We start from the raw sequence: 20348 nt of genomic DNA, 5'->3' as shown, positions 1-20348 counted from the left end.
CTCAAGATCAGGTGTGAGGCTGACTTGAAAGAAATTCTGGGATTTACATATTAATCAAATGAAACCTGCACCTCTCTTCTAACTGATTAAAGACTTAATAGCCATCAAGGGTTGTTCAATACAATTTGCTTAAGTTGTATGATCCTTTTGATCTTTTCCTTTATAAATTGTGTCCAATATATTCTGTCTCTCGAACTGCCTGAGGAAGTAAAAGGGCCTCAGAGCTTGTTTCAAATAAACCTGTTCGACTATAATCGTGCTTTGATTTTTGACTTTATCTACCCCAGTCTAACATGAGCACTTCTCCATGTTCAGTTTAGTGGAGGGCATTAAAATAGAGATCAAACTCTGAGATGCTCTAATGCATTTTAACCATATAAATCCTGTATCAAATAAAGCAACACACGTGGACAAGTTTTCTTTGAAATGGTAACAACTTTAGTTTCCTGCTGGATTTAATATTTGTTAGCTACTAATTACTTGAAATGGAGAAAATTGTCACTGTAGTTTAAATGAAAAATTTGGTATTGTCTAACTCACTGTTTTTGTCTATTACTGAAATGAAACAACCACTTTGCTCCAACCTAATAAACCATACAATCAAATCTGGAATCCTATAGCCATCCTGTTTATGCCAGTGAAATGTATATGTAAAACCAGAATATTTAACTTTGTATTGTTATTATTCTGCACATTTGAGTATTGTTTTGAAGAATAAACAGTCCAGCCAAGTATGTTCATTAACTATAACTAGGATTGACTTTGAATTAAAATTTAGCAGCATTAAGTACCTGCAATTTTAAATAAAGTATTTTGTCACGGTTTGTCAAAATTGAATATCTTGAATTGTGACATGCATCCCACAGACATTAAAAGATGTTCATGATTTGCTATACACCAATTGAATCTTGAAGGTAAAGCTGTACAAAACATCAAAATTCAGCTTTATTTTGTAGGCTAAAAGTTTAAATAAAATTCCTGTATGAACATGCACAATGATAAGTGCAGTTTAGCCAGTGCAAGTCAATTATCGTGTTAGATTGTGCTATCCTCTGGTGCTCTTTCACTAAATAATGCAGTGCAGTACATTACTACCCTTCGACCAAAAAGTTGATAAATAGCTCATGTTCTCTAACTCATTACCTGTAGCTTCTCAGTATACCTATCTCCTTGACCATTCAGAGTTGGATTTACATTTCCCAGTCCTCTGACAGCAAATCATCAGGCCATACCTGTTTCAGTCAGACTTCTCAAAGAAAAGTGCTGCATTCTAAAAATCTGACTTAAAACTTACTGTTTTTCTTTGTACAAAAGGCAGCACCAACTCAACAACTGGAACAAATATTTATTGAGACAATTGAATTGTACTGGACACAAGTATAAATGTATTAAACTTATTTCTAAGCATTACAGTGAACATTCAGTACCAAAGGCAACCTTTCAAACTCAAAGTAATCTAATTCAAGTGTTGGTAATTAGTAAGTGTTATCAGGCACAAACAGTGGATAATATACTAAGCACTTCTATTGAGCTGCATTGGCACACTAACCTGTTCCATTCTGCATACTTTGACTATATCCATTATTTAAAGCAGTAATGTATGTATTAATAGGTTTCTGGGGATAGGTAATGCTAATTTGTAATTCCTACCATGCTGTACTATACATAATTCAGTGACTAGTTTTTAATAAACTACCATATAAAATGTGCTTATTTATGAAAAACAATTCAATGCATTTTTAGAAAACAATTCCCATTCAGTACTGGTAGCCAGTTTTTATACACCTGTTAAAATATCACTTTGTAATTAAGGCAGTTAACCCACAAATATTACATGTTTTCCCTTTTTCTTTATCAATTAAGTCAGTTTCAGAAATGTTGAGTTCCAGATGACATGGCAATTATCCAAGCTTCAAATTGTTTTCTTGCGCTCATGTCCTGACTTGAAATTTTCCTGCTTTGGTGACATATTTTACACCTTTGAATGGTTTGTATCTTTCTCCATACATGTCCAGTCGATTCACTTTCAAGCCTAGGAAGGAAATAAAAAAAAACAACTAAAAATTCTCATGACTGTAGAGTGTTGACCAATACTTTTGCAACTTAAATCCATGCAACTTTGTTATTATGACCTCCCCTCCATCGTAAGAGGAAAAGTGTGGATGTTCACCTGACGTTACATAATGTTCTGGTCAATTAACCTGTTCCTGTTGCATTTGAATATCCTGGCTTCAGCTGACCCATGGTAATAAATTTCACACCACAAATGCCCAGCAACGACTCTCTTCAAAAAGAGACAATTATCACTGAATCCCCCACGAACAAAACTCTTTGGTTACTATTGAGCAGAAACTCAACTGGACAAGCCACAAACACAGTGGTTAGGAATACTGCAGTGAGTAACTCAACTGATTTCCCAAAGTCTGTCCATCATCTGCAAAGGTACAAGTCAACAGCATGCTCGAACAAATCCCACTTGCCTGGGTGAGTGCATCAGTAGCAGCAGTTTGTACCACCACCAAAAAGGCACTGCAGAAATTCAAAGATGCTTAGACAGCAACTTCAAAACATATCACTTCCATCTTTAAGGACAAGGGCAGCAGATACATAGGAATATCACCTGCAAGTACTCCTTCAAGACACTCAGCAGCCTGATTTGGAAATATCACTACTCCTTCAAAGTCTTGGAATTCTCTCCTTAGCAGCTTTGTGGGTCAGTTTACAGCATATGGACTGCACTGGGTCAAGGAGGCAGCTGACCTTGAAGGGCAACTAGAGACAGGCAGTAAATACTGGCCAGTCAGCAACATACGCATCCCACAAGTTATAAATTGCTACAAGCTACACACAACAGGTTGGGGCCAAGAGTACAAAGATAACCTTGTTAACTTTCATAATGTTTCATAAGAAAAAAAAACTTAATATGTCCAGACCCAGCTGGCAGTACTATAGAAGAGGCAAAAATGAACATATTCTATAATGTTACATGGAAACCTACTAAATTCAAGTCGATCATTCAATAAATCATGACTGATGATCAAGCTTACCCCCTCAATCCCACTCTCTCCTATTATCTCTTGATCCCTTTAGCTACAAGGGCTCTTTGAATATTCACTGTTTTGGCCTCAACTACTTGTACTGAATTCCATACTCATCTCTGGGTGATGAAATTTCTCATCAATTCTTAAAGTTTGCCACTTAAATATTGGTCCAAAATACTTCTCATCTATGACAAAATAATAATTACTGAAATGAGTAATTAAATGAGTACTTTCTTATTGTATTACAGACTCTGAGGAAACTGTTACAAAGGAACTGAATTTTCACTGAGATAATGTCCACGTCACCTTCCTCTAAATCATTCACATTTTGTTTCTACTTACTCAATCCGAGACCTTAAACATTAAATTTTTCATTAATTAGATTTTGTTTGGTCCTTGGTGCAGTTTTAACATTGTCAATATTTGAAAATCTTCTCTGCGACTGAGGTTTCTTCCATTAAAATTATTTTTTGGCAGTTAGCATTTAAGTCTATTTCACCATCGGGTAATTTTCTTACACTTGGTAATTTTCAGTATTCAAAAATTTGCCCAGTTAGACATTTCAATGTATCTGTCTCTAAGTATTGAAGTATTTTAAGTGTACACATCAATCTTAAATCGTGCCATTCATAACCTCAAAGCATTTTATAGTCAGTGAAATACTTACTGAATTGTAATCATTGCATTTTGGAAACAGTCAATTCATAGACAGTAAGCTTGCAGTAACAACAATGTGAGAACAGCTCAATCAATGTCTGTTGATTGACTGAAATATTCAACAGGATACTAGGGATAATTTTTCTGCTCCTATTAGAAATTATGCCATGTTTCTTTGACAGCATCTCATCAGTACAGAATTCACTCAAGTCTCTGGAGAAAGTAGATGCAATTCCCAACACACAACACCATTGCCTATTAAAACTGCCATACAACAGCTTCAACTTTCCATTATCTCCTTTCAATACAAATTCAACTTCAATATTTTCCTTTCCCACCTTGTGTTACACGTACAGATGTGGAAAATTCCTTTCCAATAGGTGTATCACATTTACTACTAAGTTCTGAATTGTGACATGCAGCCATTTGCAAAAAAGTTTTAAAAACAAATCAGTGGTCTTATATAATAAGATCCTTGCAGCACACCGCTGGTTGTTGGTCTCCAGTCTGGAAACATTTCACCACCACCTGCTGTCTCCTACCTTCACTGCCATTTTTATTACTGTCTTGTCAGCATTCTTTAAAGTCAACCCCACATTTTTTTCCTCACCTGATACAGCAAGTTGTTGGATTCGAAACTGAATGTTAATTGTTGGATTCTCTTCTGGTTTGGGTGCCCCAGATTGTAGGTTAACCAATCCCTTTAAAGTTGGTAACTTGGGCAAAGCAATTTTTCCAATATCCCAATTTAATACCTGGGAGAAAGCCACAGAATCACATCAAATTATTAAATCTGTCACTTCCCTCTGAGAAATTAAGTTAATCTTAAGGATTATTTTCAATATGTTTAAAATCTCATCAAATCTAACATTACATATTGCATAATAAAAATTACTCATGCTGGGACTTACCTTGGTAACTGGATCAAATGTGTAAATGCCCTGTGCTGCAGTCAGGGTCATATTAAGCACTCCTTTAGGCATATGAATAATCATTAGAACATTCTCCAATGTCTTTCCCATGGTCTGTTTTGGCCCAACCGTTACATCAAATCTTCCTGTAGATCCATTTTCTTTGAAGCTGATGTTGTGTTTTACATAAACCGGTATTGCCACCAAGCTGAAAATACAAATCTTGACTAGTATGGTTTCAGATTCCAATTAATTTTTTTGAGATTTGGATTGGTTAACAGCAGCCAACAATTTTTTATTCAGAATCTGAAGTCTTAATCAAATTCCCCTTTAAACTTCAATTTTTCAGGGAATGGAAATAATAGAAGAACTCGGAGTAGGAATCTAGTCAATCCTGTTGGCTCAAATTTGACTTCCCATGTCTCCCTCCCAATAACCCTTCAGTCTCTAAATGTAAGAGAATTCTTAAGCTCAAGTAGGAGTCTGAGATAGGGATCCTAAATCTAAGTAAGCAGTGTGTGAGTTGGTGATGATAAATTGGGGACCATTACATCAGGGATGATGGTGGATAGGCAATAGCAGAGAGTGCAAATGGAAGAACTGCAACCATTTCTTCACGTGGACTAAAGTGAATCAGCTGAAGACTCGTTTATGTCATGCTGGGGACCACTGGAAGAGGCCAAGATGAGTCATCCACTTGTCACTTCTGGCTGAAGAATGTATGATTAACTAAGGAAGTTAAAGGTTGCATAAAAGTAAAAGTTAGTTGCGCAAAGATGGACAGCAGGTCAGAGGATTGGACAAAATGACAATGTCAAAATCAGCAAAGAATTATTTCAAGATTAAGGAGGGAAAAAACAGTACAAGAGAAAACCAGCCAGAGATGTTAAAGCAATTAGTAAGACATTACTCAGAAGTTAAAGTGAATAGTAGTCACAGAAGCTTAGAGTTGTACAGCTCTGAAAGTCTCTTTTTTCGGTCCAACTTGTACATTCAGACCAGATGTCTGAAATTAATCTAGTCCCATTTGTCTGCACTTGGTCCATATCACACTCAGCCTGTTCTATTCATGTACCCAACCAGATGCCTTTTAAATAGTACCAGCCTCCACTATTTCAGGCAGCTCATTCCATACATGCACCACCCTCTGTGCAAAAAAAGTTGCCCCATAAGTCCCTTTTAAATATTGCCCAGCTCACCTGAAACCAAGTCCTGTATTTTGGACTCCCTTTACCTGGGGAAAGGTCCTTGGCTATTAACCTTTTCCATGATTTATAAACCTCTGTCAGGTCAACCATCAGCCTCAGATGATACAGGGAAAATAGCCCCAGCCTCTCCCTGTAGCTCAAACTCTCCAGCCTCACCAACTTTGTAAATCTTTTCTGCACCCTTTCAAGTTTAACAACATCTTTCCTCTTGCAGGGAAACCAGAATTGAATGCAGTATTTCAAAACTGGCCTAACCCATGTTCTGCACAGCCACAAAATGACATCCCAGCTTCTATACTCAATTCTCTGACCAATAAAGGCAAGTGTAGCAAATATCTTCTTCGCTACCCTGTCTACCTGTGACTCCACCTTCAAGGAACTATGAACCTGCACCCCAAGGTCTCTTTGTTCATTAATGCTTCCCAGGACCCTACCATGAGGTATACAAGTCATGTCCTGATTTGCCTTACATCTAGATGAAACTCCATCTGCCATTCCTCGACCCACCTGATCAAGCTCCTGTTATACTGAGATAACCTTCTTCACTGTCCACTAATTTTAGTATCATCTGCAAACTTACTAACTGTACTTCCTATTATTAAAGTGTAAATCATTCATCTAAATGATGAAAAACAGTGGACCCAGCTCCGATCCTTGCAGCACACCGCTGGTTGTTGGCCTCCAGTCTGAAAACACTTCACCACCACCTGCTGTCTCCAACCTTCAAGCCAATTTTGTATCCAAATGGCAGGCTCTCCCTAGGTTGCACATAACCCAACCTTGAAAACCAGTCTACTACATGGAACCTGTAGAATGCCTCGTTTAAGTCTTCCCTGGGTGTGTTACATTGACAGAGTGGGGTCAGTCTGCTCTTCCCTGTGTGTGTTACATTGACAGAGTGGGGTCATCCAGTGTGCTGCCTTCAATCTTCTTTGACACTTCGAAAAACTCATTAGTGAGACACTATTTCCGACTCTCAAAGCCATGTTGACTACCCCGAATCAGTCCTTACTTTCCTAAATACATGTAAATGCTGTCTAAAATTCTATATAAACAGGCAGATCAGAGGAGAAATTAGATTAATTTCAGAGATAAGGGACTTGTCTTACAAGAAAAGCTTAAGCAGTTCAGGCCTATACTCTTTGGAGATTAGAAGAACGAGAGATCTAATTCAGGCATAAAAAGATGCTAAAGGAGATTGACAAAGCTGACGTAGAAAGGAAGTTTCCACATAAGGCAATCTAGAAAGAGGTTTTAGGATAAGGGATAGCAGATTGAAAACAGAGGAGGAAAACTTACTTCTCTCAAAAGAGTTGCAAGTGTGTGGAATTCCTTACCTCCGAGGGGAGTGGATACTGGGACATGGAATATATTTAAGGACTAAATGGACAGATTTCTAATTAGAAATGGACTGAAGGATTATGGAGAACAGGCAGGTAAGTGGAGCTGAGGCTGAGATGACATCAGCCATGATTATAAAAGACAGAATAGGCTTGAGGGGCTAAGTTGCCTACTTCTCCTAGTTTTTATGTTTTTACACAGTTATGACAACACTTCCTTACAATTATACTGGATTTTTCTTGCAATCAACATCAACATTCCATTTGTATTCCTGATTACTTGCTTTACTTGCATTCCAAAGTTGTGAATCATGCACTAGGGCACCCAGTAATTCCAAGTCTATTATTGGGACATCATTTGTCATTACTTTCCAATTTGAGTACATATCCAGTATTCCTATTATCTATCATCGACCACTTAAGCAGCTATATAAACTGCGATGAATATTAACTTCAGCAAACAAGTTTTTATATGGAACCCGAGTGAATGCCTTCTGTAAATCCACTTTTACCACATCAATGGGTTTTCCTGTGTCACTCCTACCTCTTTTTAATTCTCCTATTCAAGTCTTGTCCACTACTTTGTCCCACTTGACTTTCAAAACCACCACTATCTTTCCATTCTCAATCATTTGGTGTTTTGACTCTAGCCTGCCCTCTAAGAACTTTTATATTTATACCTTTACCACTGTAAAATATTTAAAGTAGGAGCCTTATAAAGCAAAATTAGGACCCTTACTGCAAAACAGTATTAGGGCAACATGGCCAAAAGCTTGGTGAAAAATCTAAATGAGATTTTAGTTGCTTTGGCTTGACTTGATGAAGCTCCCTCGAAAGATTCTACTTTCTCCTCATACAAATTTGTCTCAAATAACTCTGTTTCCTCCTGATCTGGTATTTTTCTACTTCATTATAATAACAGAGGCATCATTATAATAACAGAGGCATTTTACAGTCAGCACTCCATCTAACATGGAAGTTAGAGTTGAGAAGGAAGAATTAGAGTGTCGGGCCAACCTGAAAACTACTCAAACCATTTCATTTGGAAGCCTGAGCTTCAAAGAGAAAAATTCAAACCAGTTTGAGCATTTTATTTTTCATTGCTGATGAACTGACCAAAATGCTGAAATCTTCCAATTCTCAAGATACCATCTGCCAGTATCAAGTTTAATTTATCAATATTGAACATTAGTTGGCAATCCTAATAATATCAAAGGAATACCCAGAAATTGCTGACTGCATCCTATCTGTAGCTTTCCTATAAAACTAGTTAAGTACATCAGTTATTTCCTATTTCTTATCCAAGGATAGGCTTTTCTTAAACTGGTTAAATTTTCAAAAACGCAAAAAAACCCCTTACTTTTGAGAGCTGACATGGTAAGACATCAAACGGAAATTTCCATCTGGAGGAATGAATGACAGAACTCGCTCAGATTCCCATCTTTTAAAGCGTACACATGGATGGAAGCTGACATCATCTAGCAGCCTTGGATTCTACCATTGATGAAAATTAGGGTGCACTTTTAGGCATGAGTAATTAGTGTTTGAAGATTTAAATGAATGAAGTAAACTGAAGAACTTTATTAAATGTTTAAATTAGCAGATTATGGATGCAGTTAAGGGATCTCTCAACTTCTGTGAATTAAGTAAATATAGTACTTACCATAAAGGAAAGGGTGAGGTCTGGCATTCCAGTTAGCTTGATGCAAGCATCGATAACACCCTGGATTTCAGCAAAGACCGTTGATCCTAGCACAAAAATAAACTAGCAAACCTAAAACTACTTAAAATGTAAGAGTATTTTGTGCAAACTATTTACAAAACAAAATTACATATTGAAGACTTATGAGAAGTGTGTATGGAGTACTTTTTCCTTTAACTGAAATGGTTTTCTTTCTAATAGCTGTAAGATCTGATTGTATTCAGTGTAGCCAATAGTTTAAAATGAACTTGTTACCTGATTTGTCAATGATGGCATCAATTTCCTCCGTAACATCAAAATAAGCTTCATTATTTGTATATTTGACTCCTGCTCTTCGCCATGGGATATTGGACAATTGGCCCGTTGGAAGTTGATCTCCTACGTTACTGCTACCTAACAATTAAAAACATAAGGCATAACCATCCATTTCTTGTGGTAGTGTAACGCTAATACTGGGATAAATCTGCACTCTACAAGATGGGTTTCTAAACAATGGAAAACACTCAACATTATAGTTCCTACACAATCCAAAGAGATATTTAAACTTTTCCGCATACTAAGCATTTTAATTAAGGAAATTGGACGAAGGACAAGGAAATCTTAGTTTGAGTACTTTTTGAACTGAAAGCTCCACTTGCTGGTGACGATAGTGCAGCTCCTCCTTCTTTTCCTCTCAGCTATGGAACCATGATGTGCATATTTTAGCAAGTTTCAACTGGGAAGCTGAAATGATTTTAAACAGCATTGTCATTTTCACTTATTAGATTAGATTACTTAGTGTGGAAACAGGCCCTTTGGCCCAACAAGTCCGCACCGACCCGCTGAAGCGCACCCCACCCAGACCCATTCCCCTACATTTACCCCTGCACCTAACACTACGGACAATTTAGCATGGCCAATTCACCTACCTGCACATTTTTGGACTGTGGGAGGAAACCGGAGCACCCGGAGGAAACCCACACAGACACGGGGAGAATGTGCAAACTCCACACAGTCAGTCGCCTGAGGCAGGAATTGAACCCGGGTCTCTGGCGCTGTGAGGCAGCAGTGCTAACCACTGTGCCACCGTGCCGCCCAACTGTGGCCAGTTACAGAAAGATAAGATGCGTGATCTTACAGATTGGCCACAGCATATAAGAATGCAATAAGGGCTTTTGTGGCAGTGTTAATGTGCCTACCTCTGAACCAGGAGGCCTGGTTTCAAGTCCCACCTGCTTCGGAAGTGTGTAACTTCTCTGTTCAGACTGATTTGAACAGATTATACTGGCTGTTTGAAGAAGCAATTCACCTGGTGCCACTTTCTCCTTGTAGGCCTACTCACCTTTCCATTCAGATCATTTCACAATTTCCCCTTGAATGCTTCTATTGAACATGGTTCCATGATATTCACAGACAGTGCATTCCAATCCTAACCACTCGCAACGTAAGAAAGCTTTGTCATATGTTGCCAGTTTTTTTCACAAGTACCAAAATTCTCAATCCTTTTATCAATGCCAACAGATTCTACATCTACTCTGTCCAAACACCTCATGATTGTGAATACTTGTCCATTTTCCTCTCAATTTTCTCTTTTCCCAGTTGAACTCTCTCTCAATATGTCCACATAACTCGTTCATTATTGCTAGAACCATTTTGTGAATCTTTCCTGTACCCTGTCTATATCCTTCCCAAAGTATGACACTCAGAATTAAACCCAATACTCAAGATGAGGGAAATTGTGTTCAGCCATGATTTTGTACTCAATTCCTCTACTGATAAATCCAAGATGCCTTATTAACTGCACTTTCAACCTTCCTGCCACTTTAACTTTATTCAAAGTTTGTGAGAAGATTTGTAGCTCGGGTGCTCGTTGCTGTGGTGCACAGCAACGAGCACCCGAGCTACAAATCTTCTCACAAACTTTGAACACCTACGGGCGAGAGACGCTAAGACAAGCCAGGAAATGGGAATCCTGTGCTAACCGCCTAAGCACCACATACGAACAACTCCGGTTCCTGCATGAATGCCGAAAGAATCGAATCCTTCCACCAAGTGTCAGGTTCAGACCGCCAGTCAACAACCCACAAGCCAGAGACACAGCCAGACAGATTTTCCAGCTCGGCGAACAGAACCACAGCAACTTTAACTTTATCTACAGAAATCAGTAAAGGTAAAGTCACCATAGTAGCATAGGGCTGATCTCTCATGAAAGAAACGACTAATGGTGAGATAACCAGAGGGTCACCATGCCTTAGGTGAGGTTGAGAATGTGGGGCCTTCATGGTAGCTCAACTGGTGCATTAATTGAGCCTGTGTTGTTGTTGTCACTCTGCATTGCAAACCAGACAACTGACCTCCACATTTCTACAAATCTGTCAACCTCCTTCAGCACCCTTTTTAAAATTCGATTTTTAAACGACCCATTCACGATCTTTCCAAAATGAATCACTTCTCACTTTACTACATTTCCTGAAAGCCATGTCCATTGGAGGTTTGGCATGACCCTCCTCTCAGTTCATTATAAAACTAAATTTTGTGTCATTGTCAAATTCTGAAATTGTGCCCTGGTATAAGTTATTCATATACACCAGGAAGAATATGACACTTAACATCAACCCCTGGGGCATTCCAATGTAACCTTTCTCCAGTTTGCAAAACATCCATTAACCACTTCCATACTTCATCCTGTTCCCTGGCTAACATCTTCCGACTCAGGCTTGCTGTAATGTTCCAGTGAAGCTGGAAGACCGTTACATCATTTTCCACTTGGGGACCCTTCTGGTCTCAATAGAATTCAATAACTTTAGGGCTGGAGCTCTTTCATATTCTGACCCCAACACCCCACACCAGGTTATGTTATCACATAGTCTGCTATTACACACAACCCATAGCTAGCCACTAACAGTCCCCATTAATAGCTATTCATGCTGCTAGCCAGATCATTGTCCATTCCTTTGTCTGTCCAACTGTTCATCCCCATCTTCGGACTAGTTTCTCACCTATCGTTTACTCTTTACCCCCCACCTTATCTTCTGTGTATTAACAGACATTTTCCCATCAGATCGGAGGAAAGGTCACTCAACCGAAAATGTTAACTGATGTCTGTCCATAAATGATGCCAGTACCTGCTGACGTTTTTCAGAAATTTCTGGTTTTATTTCCATTGACAGGAAACAGCAGTGGTTATTCAGCTAGTTTTGAATATATATTGTCACTGTTGCTATTATTTCATGAGCTCTTCACTTTACTGAGGTTTGTTGCATGGGGGTCAATTTGACATACACTGTACATGGACATCCAAAAGCATATCAGTGTTACGATAAGCATGATCCGTATCTCCAATCTGTTGATGGTCCATGTGTGTATGCCCATTGCTCAACACCAAAGTTGGCATAAAGGTGCAGATTTAGAATCTTACAGTACAGGAGGAGATTGGTCAGTCTACACCTCTTAAAGATCAATTTGATTTAGTCTCATACATCAGCCTTTTCTCAATAACCTCATAACTAGGTCCTCTTCGAATATGCCTGCTAATTGTACATACAGAATCTATGACTCAGGTAATATATTCCAAATCTCAACATGGAAAGGAGTGTCTTAATTCCTCTTCAGTTGTTTTGTAAATTCTTACTTTTGTGACTTTGGCTAACAGGCCCACGTGCCAGAGAAAAAGTTTCTTCCTAGTTTCAAAAAGAATCCTCATACTTCTGAACACCATTCTTTTGATGAGGTAGAAGAACCAATTCTTACCCGTAATAGTGTTAACAACAGAACGAAGAATTGTAGGAGGTTTAATTAATTCTTTTAAGATATTGGATTCAGTAGCCAATGGAAAACCATTATCCAACATTTCTTCCAGAAGTTCATACACGATAACAACATTATCCTTAATTGAAGCCTCAGAGCATTCTCCAAAATAGTCCTGAAGAACAACATGATAATGCATTTTTAAAAATTAAACTATTTGTGTCACACTGAAGATTCTGAACAATATGCATTTATGGGACATTTTACAGCCTCAGGCCCACCCAATATCATTTATAGCTATCAACTACTTTTTAAACAACTGCAGTCACTTTTGGGTCAGAAATCTGTACACTGTAAATCATGTCTTACATGATAATGGTCCAACAGGTTTAAGTGGAAGTATACTAGCTTATGGAGCGCTGCTCCGAAAGCTAGTGTGGCTAGTGTGCTTCCAATTAAACCTGTTGGACTATAACCTGGTGTTGTGAGATTTTTAACTTTGCACACCCCAGTCCAACACTGGCATCTCCAAATCATGACTACATAATAATGGTGTTGCTTAAGTTGAAATGATTCCCCTTCTCTTTGTGACAGTGCCAAAAGGATCTTATGTCCTCCTGAGAAGGTAGGCAGGAGCTCCATTTCCTCTCCTCTCAGGCACCCTCGCTTAAACAATGTGTGCAGTTCTCCCCGAATAGGTGTCTCAAGGAATCAAGGGATTTGGGAGCATTTTGGGAAGTTTAGTTAAGCCCAAGAGGGCTGTATCGAACGCTGAAGCAGGCTCGAATGGCTACACGGTCTCTTGTATTCCAGTGTCAGCCTTGAATTTTGCACTCAAGTCTCTGGAGGGGGACTTGAAGCCAACAATCGTCCGACTCCCACCCAGGCCCTAGCTGACACACGTTCAATGTTCAGTGCAACATAAATATATTCCCCAAATAAGATTCTCCAGCAAATAGATTCACTTCGCGTCGAAATACAATGACAGACGCCGAAGCTCGTCTGGTTTACATTGAGACACTTTTTATTCCCCCCCCCCCCAAATAATGTGTGAGCGTGCATGGACAAACCTGCAAAGTTTCTGCCACTCGATGGAGAAACTCAATTACAAATAGAGGAGGCACTTCGGACTGAATGACAGCAACAAAGAAGATCTTGTCTCTGTAGGTGCTGACCAAGTAGTGGTGGGGTGTGGGGATAACCGGGGGCACATTATCCGCCTCCCCGGCTTTCTCCTGGGCCTCGAAGAAATAGTCACAGACCGACCGGCTCACCACACTCTTCCAGTGTTTCTCCAGAAAGATATCGCCGGTGCTGTTGATGAGAAACAGGCTATGGATCATTTTGTTCTTGGCTCGCCCCACCAGTTAGTTTCTGTCCAGTTAAACGGTGAAGCGGTGTTGCCCGGACACTCGGACGGCCTCACCGACATCGACTCAGTCCGTCCAAGAGCAGCCTCGGGAATATGGCGGCGGCACCGCCGGAAGCAGCTCCTGGTAACAGAAAACAACACATTTTCAAGGATTGTAAACGGATCACCGCAAGCAAGTCCTGCACGAGAAAATGGATTGGGGGGTTGGGGAGAGAGAAAGGATATATTTACTGCTAGCCCAATTGGAAGCAGGTTTGTTTTACTAATTCCAGTGCATATAAACGAAAGAGACAACAACGGGTCACTTTACCGTAAAATGTCACGCCCCGTGACTACAAGGAACTCTATTAATGGTCCTTGCTCGTCCCTTGAGTTCTGAGGAAGGGTCACCGGATCCAAAACATTAACTTTGATTTAGAATCATAGAGTTGGACAGCACGAAAACAGACCCTGCAGTCCAACCCGTCTATGCCGATGAGAAATCCTAAATGAATCTCGTCCCATTTGCCAGCATTTGGCCCATATCCCTCTAAATCCTATTCGTATACCCATCCCAAAGCCATTTAAATGTAGTAATTGTACCAGCCTACACCACTTCCTCTGGCAGCACATTGCATACACACACCGTCCTCTGCATGGAAAAGTCCCTTAGATCTCTTTTAAATGTTTCCCTTCTCTCCCTAAACCTATGCCCACTAGTTCTGGACTCCCCCAGGGAAAAGATCCTGTCTATTTATCCTATCCATGCCCCTCATGATTTTATAAACCTCTATAAGGTCACCCCCCTCAGTCTCCAACACTCCAGGGAAAACAGCCCCAGACTATTCAACCTCTCCCTGTAGCTCAAACCCTCCAACCCTGGCAACATCCTTGTGAATCTTTCTTGAACCTTTTCAAGTTTCACAACATCTTTCCTGTAGGGGAGGGAGACCAGAACTACAGACAATATTCCGAAAGTGGCCCAACAGCCACAACATGATTTCTCAACTCCATGCTCTGACCGGTAAAGGAAAGCATACCAAACACCACCTTCACTATCCTATTGACCTGCGACTCATTCTCTTCATAAATGCTGCCTGAGCTTTTCCAGCAGCTTCTATTTCGTGTCCTTTGCTTGGTCAGGATGTACTTTTGGGTTTTCAGAATTATTACAGGCCATTCAGCTGGTTGTTGCTCCAAACAACTTTGTGACTCTATGACTTCGTATATCTATGGATTTTCTTTGTTCGCATCATCTCATAAAATAAATAACAAGTTGTTAACAGTCCTGTGATATTTTTCTTTCTGACTCGCTCACATATCTAATACCTGAAAACTGCTGCAGAATAATTCTGGAAATTTGACAAACCTACGTTTCACTCGCTACTTTACAGCCTGTCATTGCTTGCGGCTGGCGAGTGCTTCTAGACTGCGTAAAATATTCAACAACATATTTCATATCATGAACTTGAATGGTCAATTTCACCAGCATGATCGGCTGCTGCTATTTTTACATCTTGGACTTCCCCACGTGATGATCTGCCTAGTCCGCATGCGCATTGCCATACTTGGTCCACCCGTATCGTTTCTCCGAGGCACTTCCTCTGAGCGTCCACATCCTTCCCCTGTTCCGCGCATCGACGTCCCTCCGCTCCTCCTCCTCCCACTCCCTCACTCACCATTCGACGCAGCAGCCGAACCACTTTCCACGCGCCGCCTCTCCACTGTCGTTCCCATCCTCATTTGCATGTTCCCAGTCCGGTCCCGCCCCTCTCCCGTGAGACCCAACCCCAACCAGACCACAGTTTTCGCTCCGCCCCCTAGCCCCGCTCTTTTCCCCATCTCGCCCCGCCCCACGCTCTTTCCCCAACCGCACGTTTTGACTCCAGCAGAGACCTCCCTGTCCCTTGTCTTCATCCCGCGCTTATCACCCCTTCCTCGCGCGACTCTGTTCCACTACTAGCGCGCGGCGTGACTTGAGAAGCAATGGCAACGGATGGGCCTCAACCGGCGAAAAAAATCAAACTGCAGCACAATTCCCTCAGGTAAATAGAAACGCCCAACCATGAAAAGAAAGTGCCTGATCTTTCGATTAATGTTTAAACGGTGACTGTTGATGATTTGAACCCGTACTCCCCCCGAACGCGTGTTTAAAGATTTTCATTCATTGTCAGAAAAGAAAGTCGATCAGAAGACAAGCCTTTCCATAACGAACACGAAACGTTTGAAATGGGTGTCTACCACACCGTGCTTTTGCAGCAATTTTAAGGCAGCAGGTTGCACTTCAAAGTTGTTCTTTAGTCCGATTTGTACACGTAACCCTTTCCTTTTGAAAAAGCCGATCTGCTTTTGTGGTGGTTTAAGTTGTTGCTGAGATTTTTGGTGGACTCTGTTTGTACTTGTGCTCTTTATTGGAAACCTAACCACGTTGGTCAGACTCCTTACTGTTGGACTTTTACTTAGTCTTCCCTTGCTGTGCTCAAGGTCACAAAGCAGTCCAAGCCACCTTTCACGTTGGAAAAAAAATGCTTCAAATACTACGAAAGGCACTGACTGTTTGAAGCATTTAAAAAAAAATGTGGTTTCAATTCACCTTTAATGTGTCAAAATTGCAGCTCATGAAACTCCACACTCACTGAATAGTAATTAATAACTGAGCTCCCCCACCGTCCTGGCTAGTACTAACTATCCTTGGACAAAATAGACTTGGACAGCTTTACAATGCAAGCGCAGTCAAGTGCCTGCGGCTCTTGTCCTCACTGCTTGTTCCACAAGCGCGATTATCGCTTGCTCGATCTCAACGTCCGTGTCCTGCTTCACAAAAGTCAATTTTCATCCGGATTTGCGATTTGCCCCACTAGACTATTCCTTTAATTTCGTGAAGACCACGAACTTATTTATTAAGCGCATCGCGGTTTGCTGACTTGTGATCTTTCTATTCTGTTTGCTTTTGATTTCATTTAAAAACTATGCTTTGTCTATTTCAGCTTCAGTGTTTAGCATCACAGAATATGAAGGAAAATTAGATTTTTATTTATGGTAACTAACATTTATCATTTTTTATTCATGGGTGGGATGAGTCTGGGGAATTCGCTGGTTCACAAATCTGAGGAGTTTCATCGTAAACCGAGGTAACAATTTGTCACAATGAAACGATCTACATAATCCTATAGGAAATGCAAATTCCTAACTAACTCAGTTTCAGTCTTCCGTCTTTTTTTATTCAATTTGCTCAATGTTAACTAAAATTGACACAAGTTGTCTTTTTAAATCTGATGATTGTAAACATTATTTAATCACAAAGATTTTTCTACATTTTTTTGCTTCCTAATTTTTGTGTTTTTTCTCCCATTTATTATTTCTTGGGTGTGGGCCTTGCTGGCAAGGCTGTCATTTTAAATCTGATGATTGTAAACATTATTTAATCACAAAGATTTTTCTACATATTTTTTGCTTCCTAATTTTTGTGTTTTTTCTCCCATTTATTATTTCTTGGATGTGGGCCTTGCTGGCAAGGCTGTCAATTAATGCCCATCTCTAATTTCCTGTGAACTGAGGCTGTTCACTGAGGTTGAAAGGGCGGTTAAAAATCAGCAATGCTGTTGAGAGTCAAATGTAGGCACTTGTTCAGGGCAGTTGACTTCTACCTCACGTGGTGGCAAAGTGTTAGCCTAGGCTTCTGGGTTACTTGTCTAGTGGCAATAATACTCTGCCACCATTCTTCTTCATGATTTTTGTCAAAAATATTAGTGTAGATGTGGCACTGAAATTATATAGGCCTCTCATTTGACAATTTCCTGAGTGCTGTGTTCTGTTTGTTTACTCAAGGTGTAAGTGATAGATTAAAGCCCTGGAGGTTGAGTTGTTGTGAAACTTGACATTTTCAGTCTTGTAGTAAGAGAGTTGGTACTATGGCTATAGTTATGAAATGATATAGAAAGATATCGAGTGTAACCTCATGGTAGCTCAGAAATTGCAGTGAGGGGAATAGACTAAAGTGGTGCTGGAAAAGCACAGCAGTTCAGGCAGCATCCGAGGAGCAGTAAAATCGACGTTTCAAGCAAAAGCCCTTCACCAGGATTACAGACAGAGAGCCTGAAGGGTGGAGAGTGAGGGGAATAGACTTGTCTGTAGTGTTGTGTCGGTGAAGACATTGAAAGACTTAAGACTTGATATTTTGCCAAGGTTTTCCTAAATGATTGGGCTACATTGGGTCAAGTTTGTACTTGTGCTGTGATTTCTGCTGGTCGAGTGGCGACTAAGGCTTAAAAGCAAAATACTCTGTTGAATGCTGGAATTCTGAAAGATAAGCACAGAAAATGCTGTTTTGAAGAAGGGTCATTATTATAATCTCAAAATATGAACTCTGTTTCTGTGTCCACAGATGTACAGCCAAAGCCCCATTTTTACACAATGCAGCAAATCTTGATTGTTAAAAAGATCTTTTTCCAATTTAGTCCACAGTCAAAAAAATACAGAAAATTAAATAGACATGGTCCTTACACTATAATGGAATTTAAACCCAAATCCAAATTTTTGTCCATACTATTAATTTCTAATAATGTGGTTTCCCATTATAACGTATGTTGTAATCAGCTTGTGTCAATGGGAATACAGTGGATGTTCTTACAACAGTACACAATCAGTATAAAAATGTCTTTTAAAAGAGATGCTCCATTAGCTTATTTATTGAATTACATTAAATTTGCCTAGATACGAAAACAAATTTAATTGCCTGGATTTTTCTGCAGTAGTTCAGCATTTGTCATTGTTACTGCACTGGAATAGACAGCAACTTGACATGTGTACATTAAGGCAGAAATCCAAAAGTTGCTTTCAATGGTTCTACTGTTAGTGGGTGTGTTTTGTGACCGTGGAAATCAATTGAACTGAAAAACTCTTCTACCTTTGTACTCTGTTAAAACCCATTTAAAATTTACACTTGGGGGAAAAAAAATGACGTGTTTTGCTAATCAGCCTGTTTAGAGATGGAGTAGGTCAGACTTGAACCACAGCCTCCTGGTGCAGGGGTAGGGACACTACCACTGCACCATAAGAGGTGAATGAGGTGGAGGTGGGTTTTGGAAGAGTACTTCGTAATGACTGCTAAATGTCCTCAACAGCATTGAAAAACTAATGATGTCAACAAATAAACTTTTAGATTGAATTTGGCACTAGATTTAAAGTAGATCAAAGAGAAGGTTCAATATTTAGATTACTCAGTGTGGAAACTGGCCCTTTGGCCCAACAAGTCCACACCAACCCTCTGAAGAGCAACCCACCCAGACCCATTCCCCAACATGTACACCTACACCTAATACTATGAGCAATTTAGCATGGCCAATTCACCTAAGCTGCACATCTTTGGACTGTGGGAGGAAACCGGAACACCCGGAGGAAACCCACGCAGGCATGTGGAGAATGTGCAAATTCTGCACAGGCAGGTTTGCAGCCAGTTTTCTTCAAAGTCAGCAGCTTTACTTTGCTGACCATAAAATTTGGTTCATATTGTAATTTTGCAAAGGTATTGATGTTAACTGGCATGTGGCAAAATGTTGAAATTAAGGCTGAATCCTTGTAGAAAAATGTCGAGGATTTCCACCCTGTCTCTGTATCAAGCTGTAATTGGCAGTAAATGATTATAGAAAACTGGATAAAATTGATATAAAGCAAAAAATGCTGGCAATACATTGAAGGCCTCTTTGTATCTCAAGTGAGAAGTAGATATCTTCAAGGTTGACTGTATCAGAAAGATCGACAGCTGACAACCTGACCAGTGTTGGTGTACCTGCTGTGTACTGTAATCAATTTTTGCAGCATATTTATTGTTATTTAATTATACCGCATATCTTGTTTCGTGTCTCTATTTCCTATTCTCCATTATTTCTCCTTTTAGGGACCCTTTTTTACTTTGATTCTCTGATTTGTATAAATATAGAAGTTTCATCATTGAGCCTCATAATATTTGGATTAGTTCCTGAGCAAATTGACAACAGGCAGATCAAATTAGAGAGTGAATACTTGGGTGAAAGACTAGTGTGGTAAAACTGTATTCTGGTTCATGGATCCCTGGCACCAGTACTGGGGCAAGTAGGATCTGTACTGCTTGGATTATCTGCACCTGAATCATGTGTGACAATGCTATTCTTGAACAAGGTTACATTCTCCCTGTTTTTTTTTCCAGAGAGGTTGTAAAAGACACAGACTCCGAAAAGTCTAGGTAGAATGGTATTATGGCCAGTTTGATTAGAGCTAACATATACTGCCACAGGCAAAACGTTCTCAAGTTTAAAAAATACTTGTACAATGCAAGGAGAGTGGCCAGTTCTCCTACCTCGGTTTTTCTCTAGTTTGGTTTGGTTTGGTTTTTAGAAGTAGTGTTGTAAAAGCTGGTGGACCCAAAGAAGCAGGT

General features: G+C 39.8%; 2 protein-coding genes across 9 annotated transcripts in view; one reads left to right on the top strand and one right to left on the bottom strand.

Annotated features, from left to right (window-relative positions):
* Positions 1–1331: 1331 nt before the first annotated feature.
* On the bottom strand, positions 1332–15681 carry LOC122541853 (AP-3 complex subunit mu-1). 5 transcript variants are annotated; one of them, XM_043678918.1, is made up of 9 exons: positions 15616–15681; positions 13656–14078; positions 12589–12760; positions 9115–9252; positions 8821–8906; positions 8518–8651; positions 4610–4817; positions 4309–4453; positions 1332–2032 (listed from the first exon to the last, which is right to left on the bottom strand). In XM_043678918.1, the coding sequence occupies exons 2-9, from the start codon at positions 13926–13928 to the stop codon at positions 1932–1934; spliced, it is 1257 nt and encodes a 418-aa protein (XP_043534853.1). In that variant the 5' UTR covers positions 13929–14078; positions 15616–15681; the 3' UTR covers positions 1332–1931. The 5 variants fall into 5 exon arrangements, with proteins under 5 accessions (XP_043534853.1, XP_043534851.1, XP_043534852.1 ...); XM_043678916.1 differs by lacking the exon at positions 15616–15681 and adding an exon at positions 15310–15394; XM_043678917.1 differs by lacking the exon at positions 15616–15681 and adding an exon at positions 15306–15323.
* Positions 15682–15791: 110 nt separating this feature from the next.
* LOC122541855 (adenosine kinase-like) overlaps positions 15792–20348 on the top strand; it is a 265612-nt gene continuing 261055 nt past the window's right edge. The window contains exon 1 of one of the 4 annotated variants that reach the window (XM_043678926.1): positions 15792–15981. In XM_043678926.1, the coding sequence (XP_043534861.1) occupies positions 15923–15981 (59 nt within the window). In that variant the 5' untranslated portion in view covers positions 15792–15922. The remainder of the gene's footprint in view (positions 15982–20348) is intronic. The other 3 variants (XM_043678923.1, XM_043678928.1, XM_043678924.1) reach the window with 3 other exon arrangements.

Source organism: Chiloscyllium plagiosum, chromosome 38 (genome assembly GCF_004010195.1).
Source record: "Chiloscyllium plagiosum isolate BGI_BamShark_2017 chromosome 38, ASM401019v2, whole genome shotgun sequence".
Lineage (NCBI taxonomy): Eukaryota > Metazoa > Chordata > Chondrichthyes > Orectolobiformes > Hemiscylliidae > Chiloscyllium > Chiloscyllium plagiosum.
Note: the sequence above shows the minus strand (reverse complement) of the source record. Positions and strands in the feature narration are given on the sequence as shown.

Excerpts from the sequence above, each read along its gene's own strand:
- LOC122541853 (XM_043678918.1), bottom strand. The coding sequence starts at position 13,928 with ATGATCCATAGCCTGTTTCTCATCAACAGCACCGGCGATATCTTTCTG. Across the intron at positions 8,652-8,820 it reads ACCTCACCCTTTCCTTTATG|AATCCAAGGCTGCTAGATGA; the intron begins GTAAGTACTATA and ends CATCAATGGTAG. Across the intron at positions 2,033-4,308 it reads CCAACAACTTGCTGTATCAG|GCTTGAAAGTGAATCGACTG; the intron begins GTGAGGAAAAAA and ends TTTCCTTCCTAG.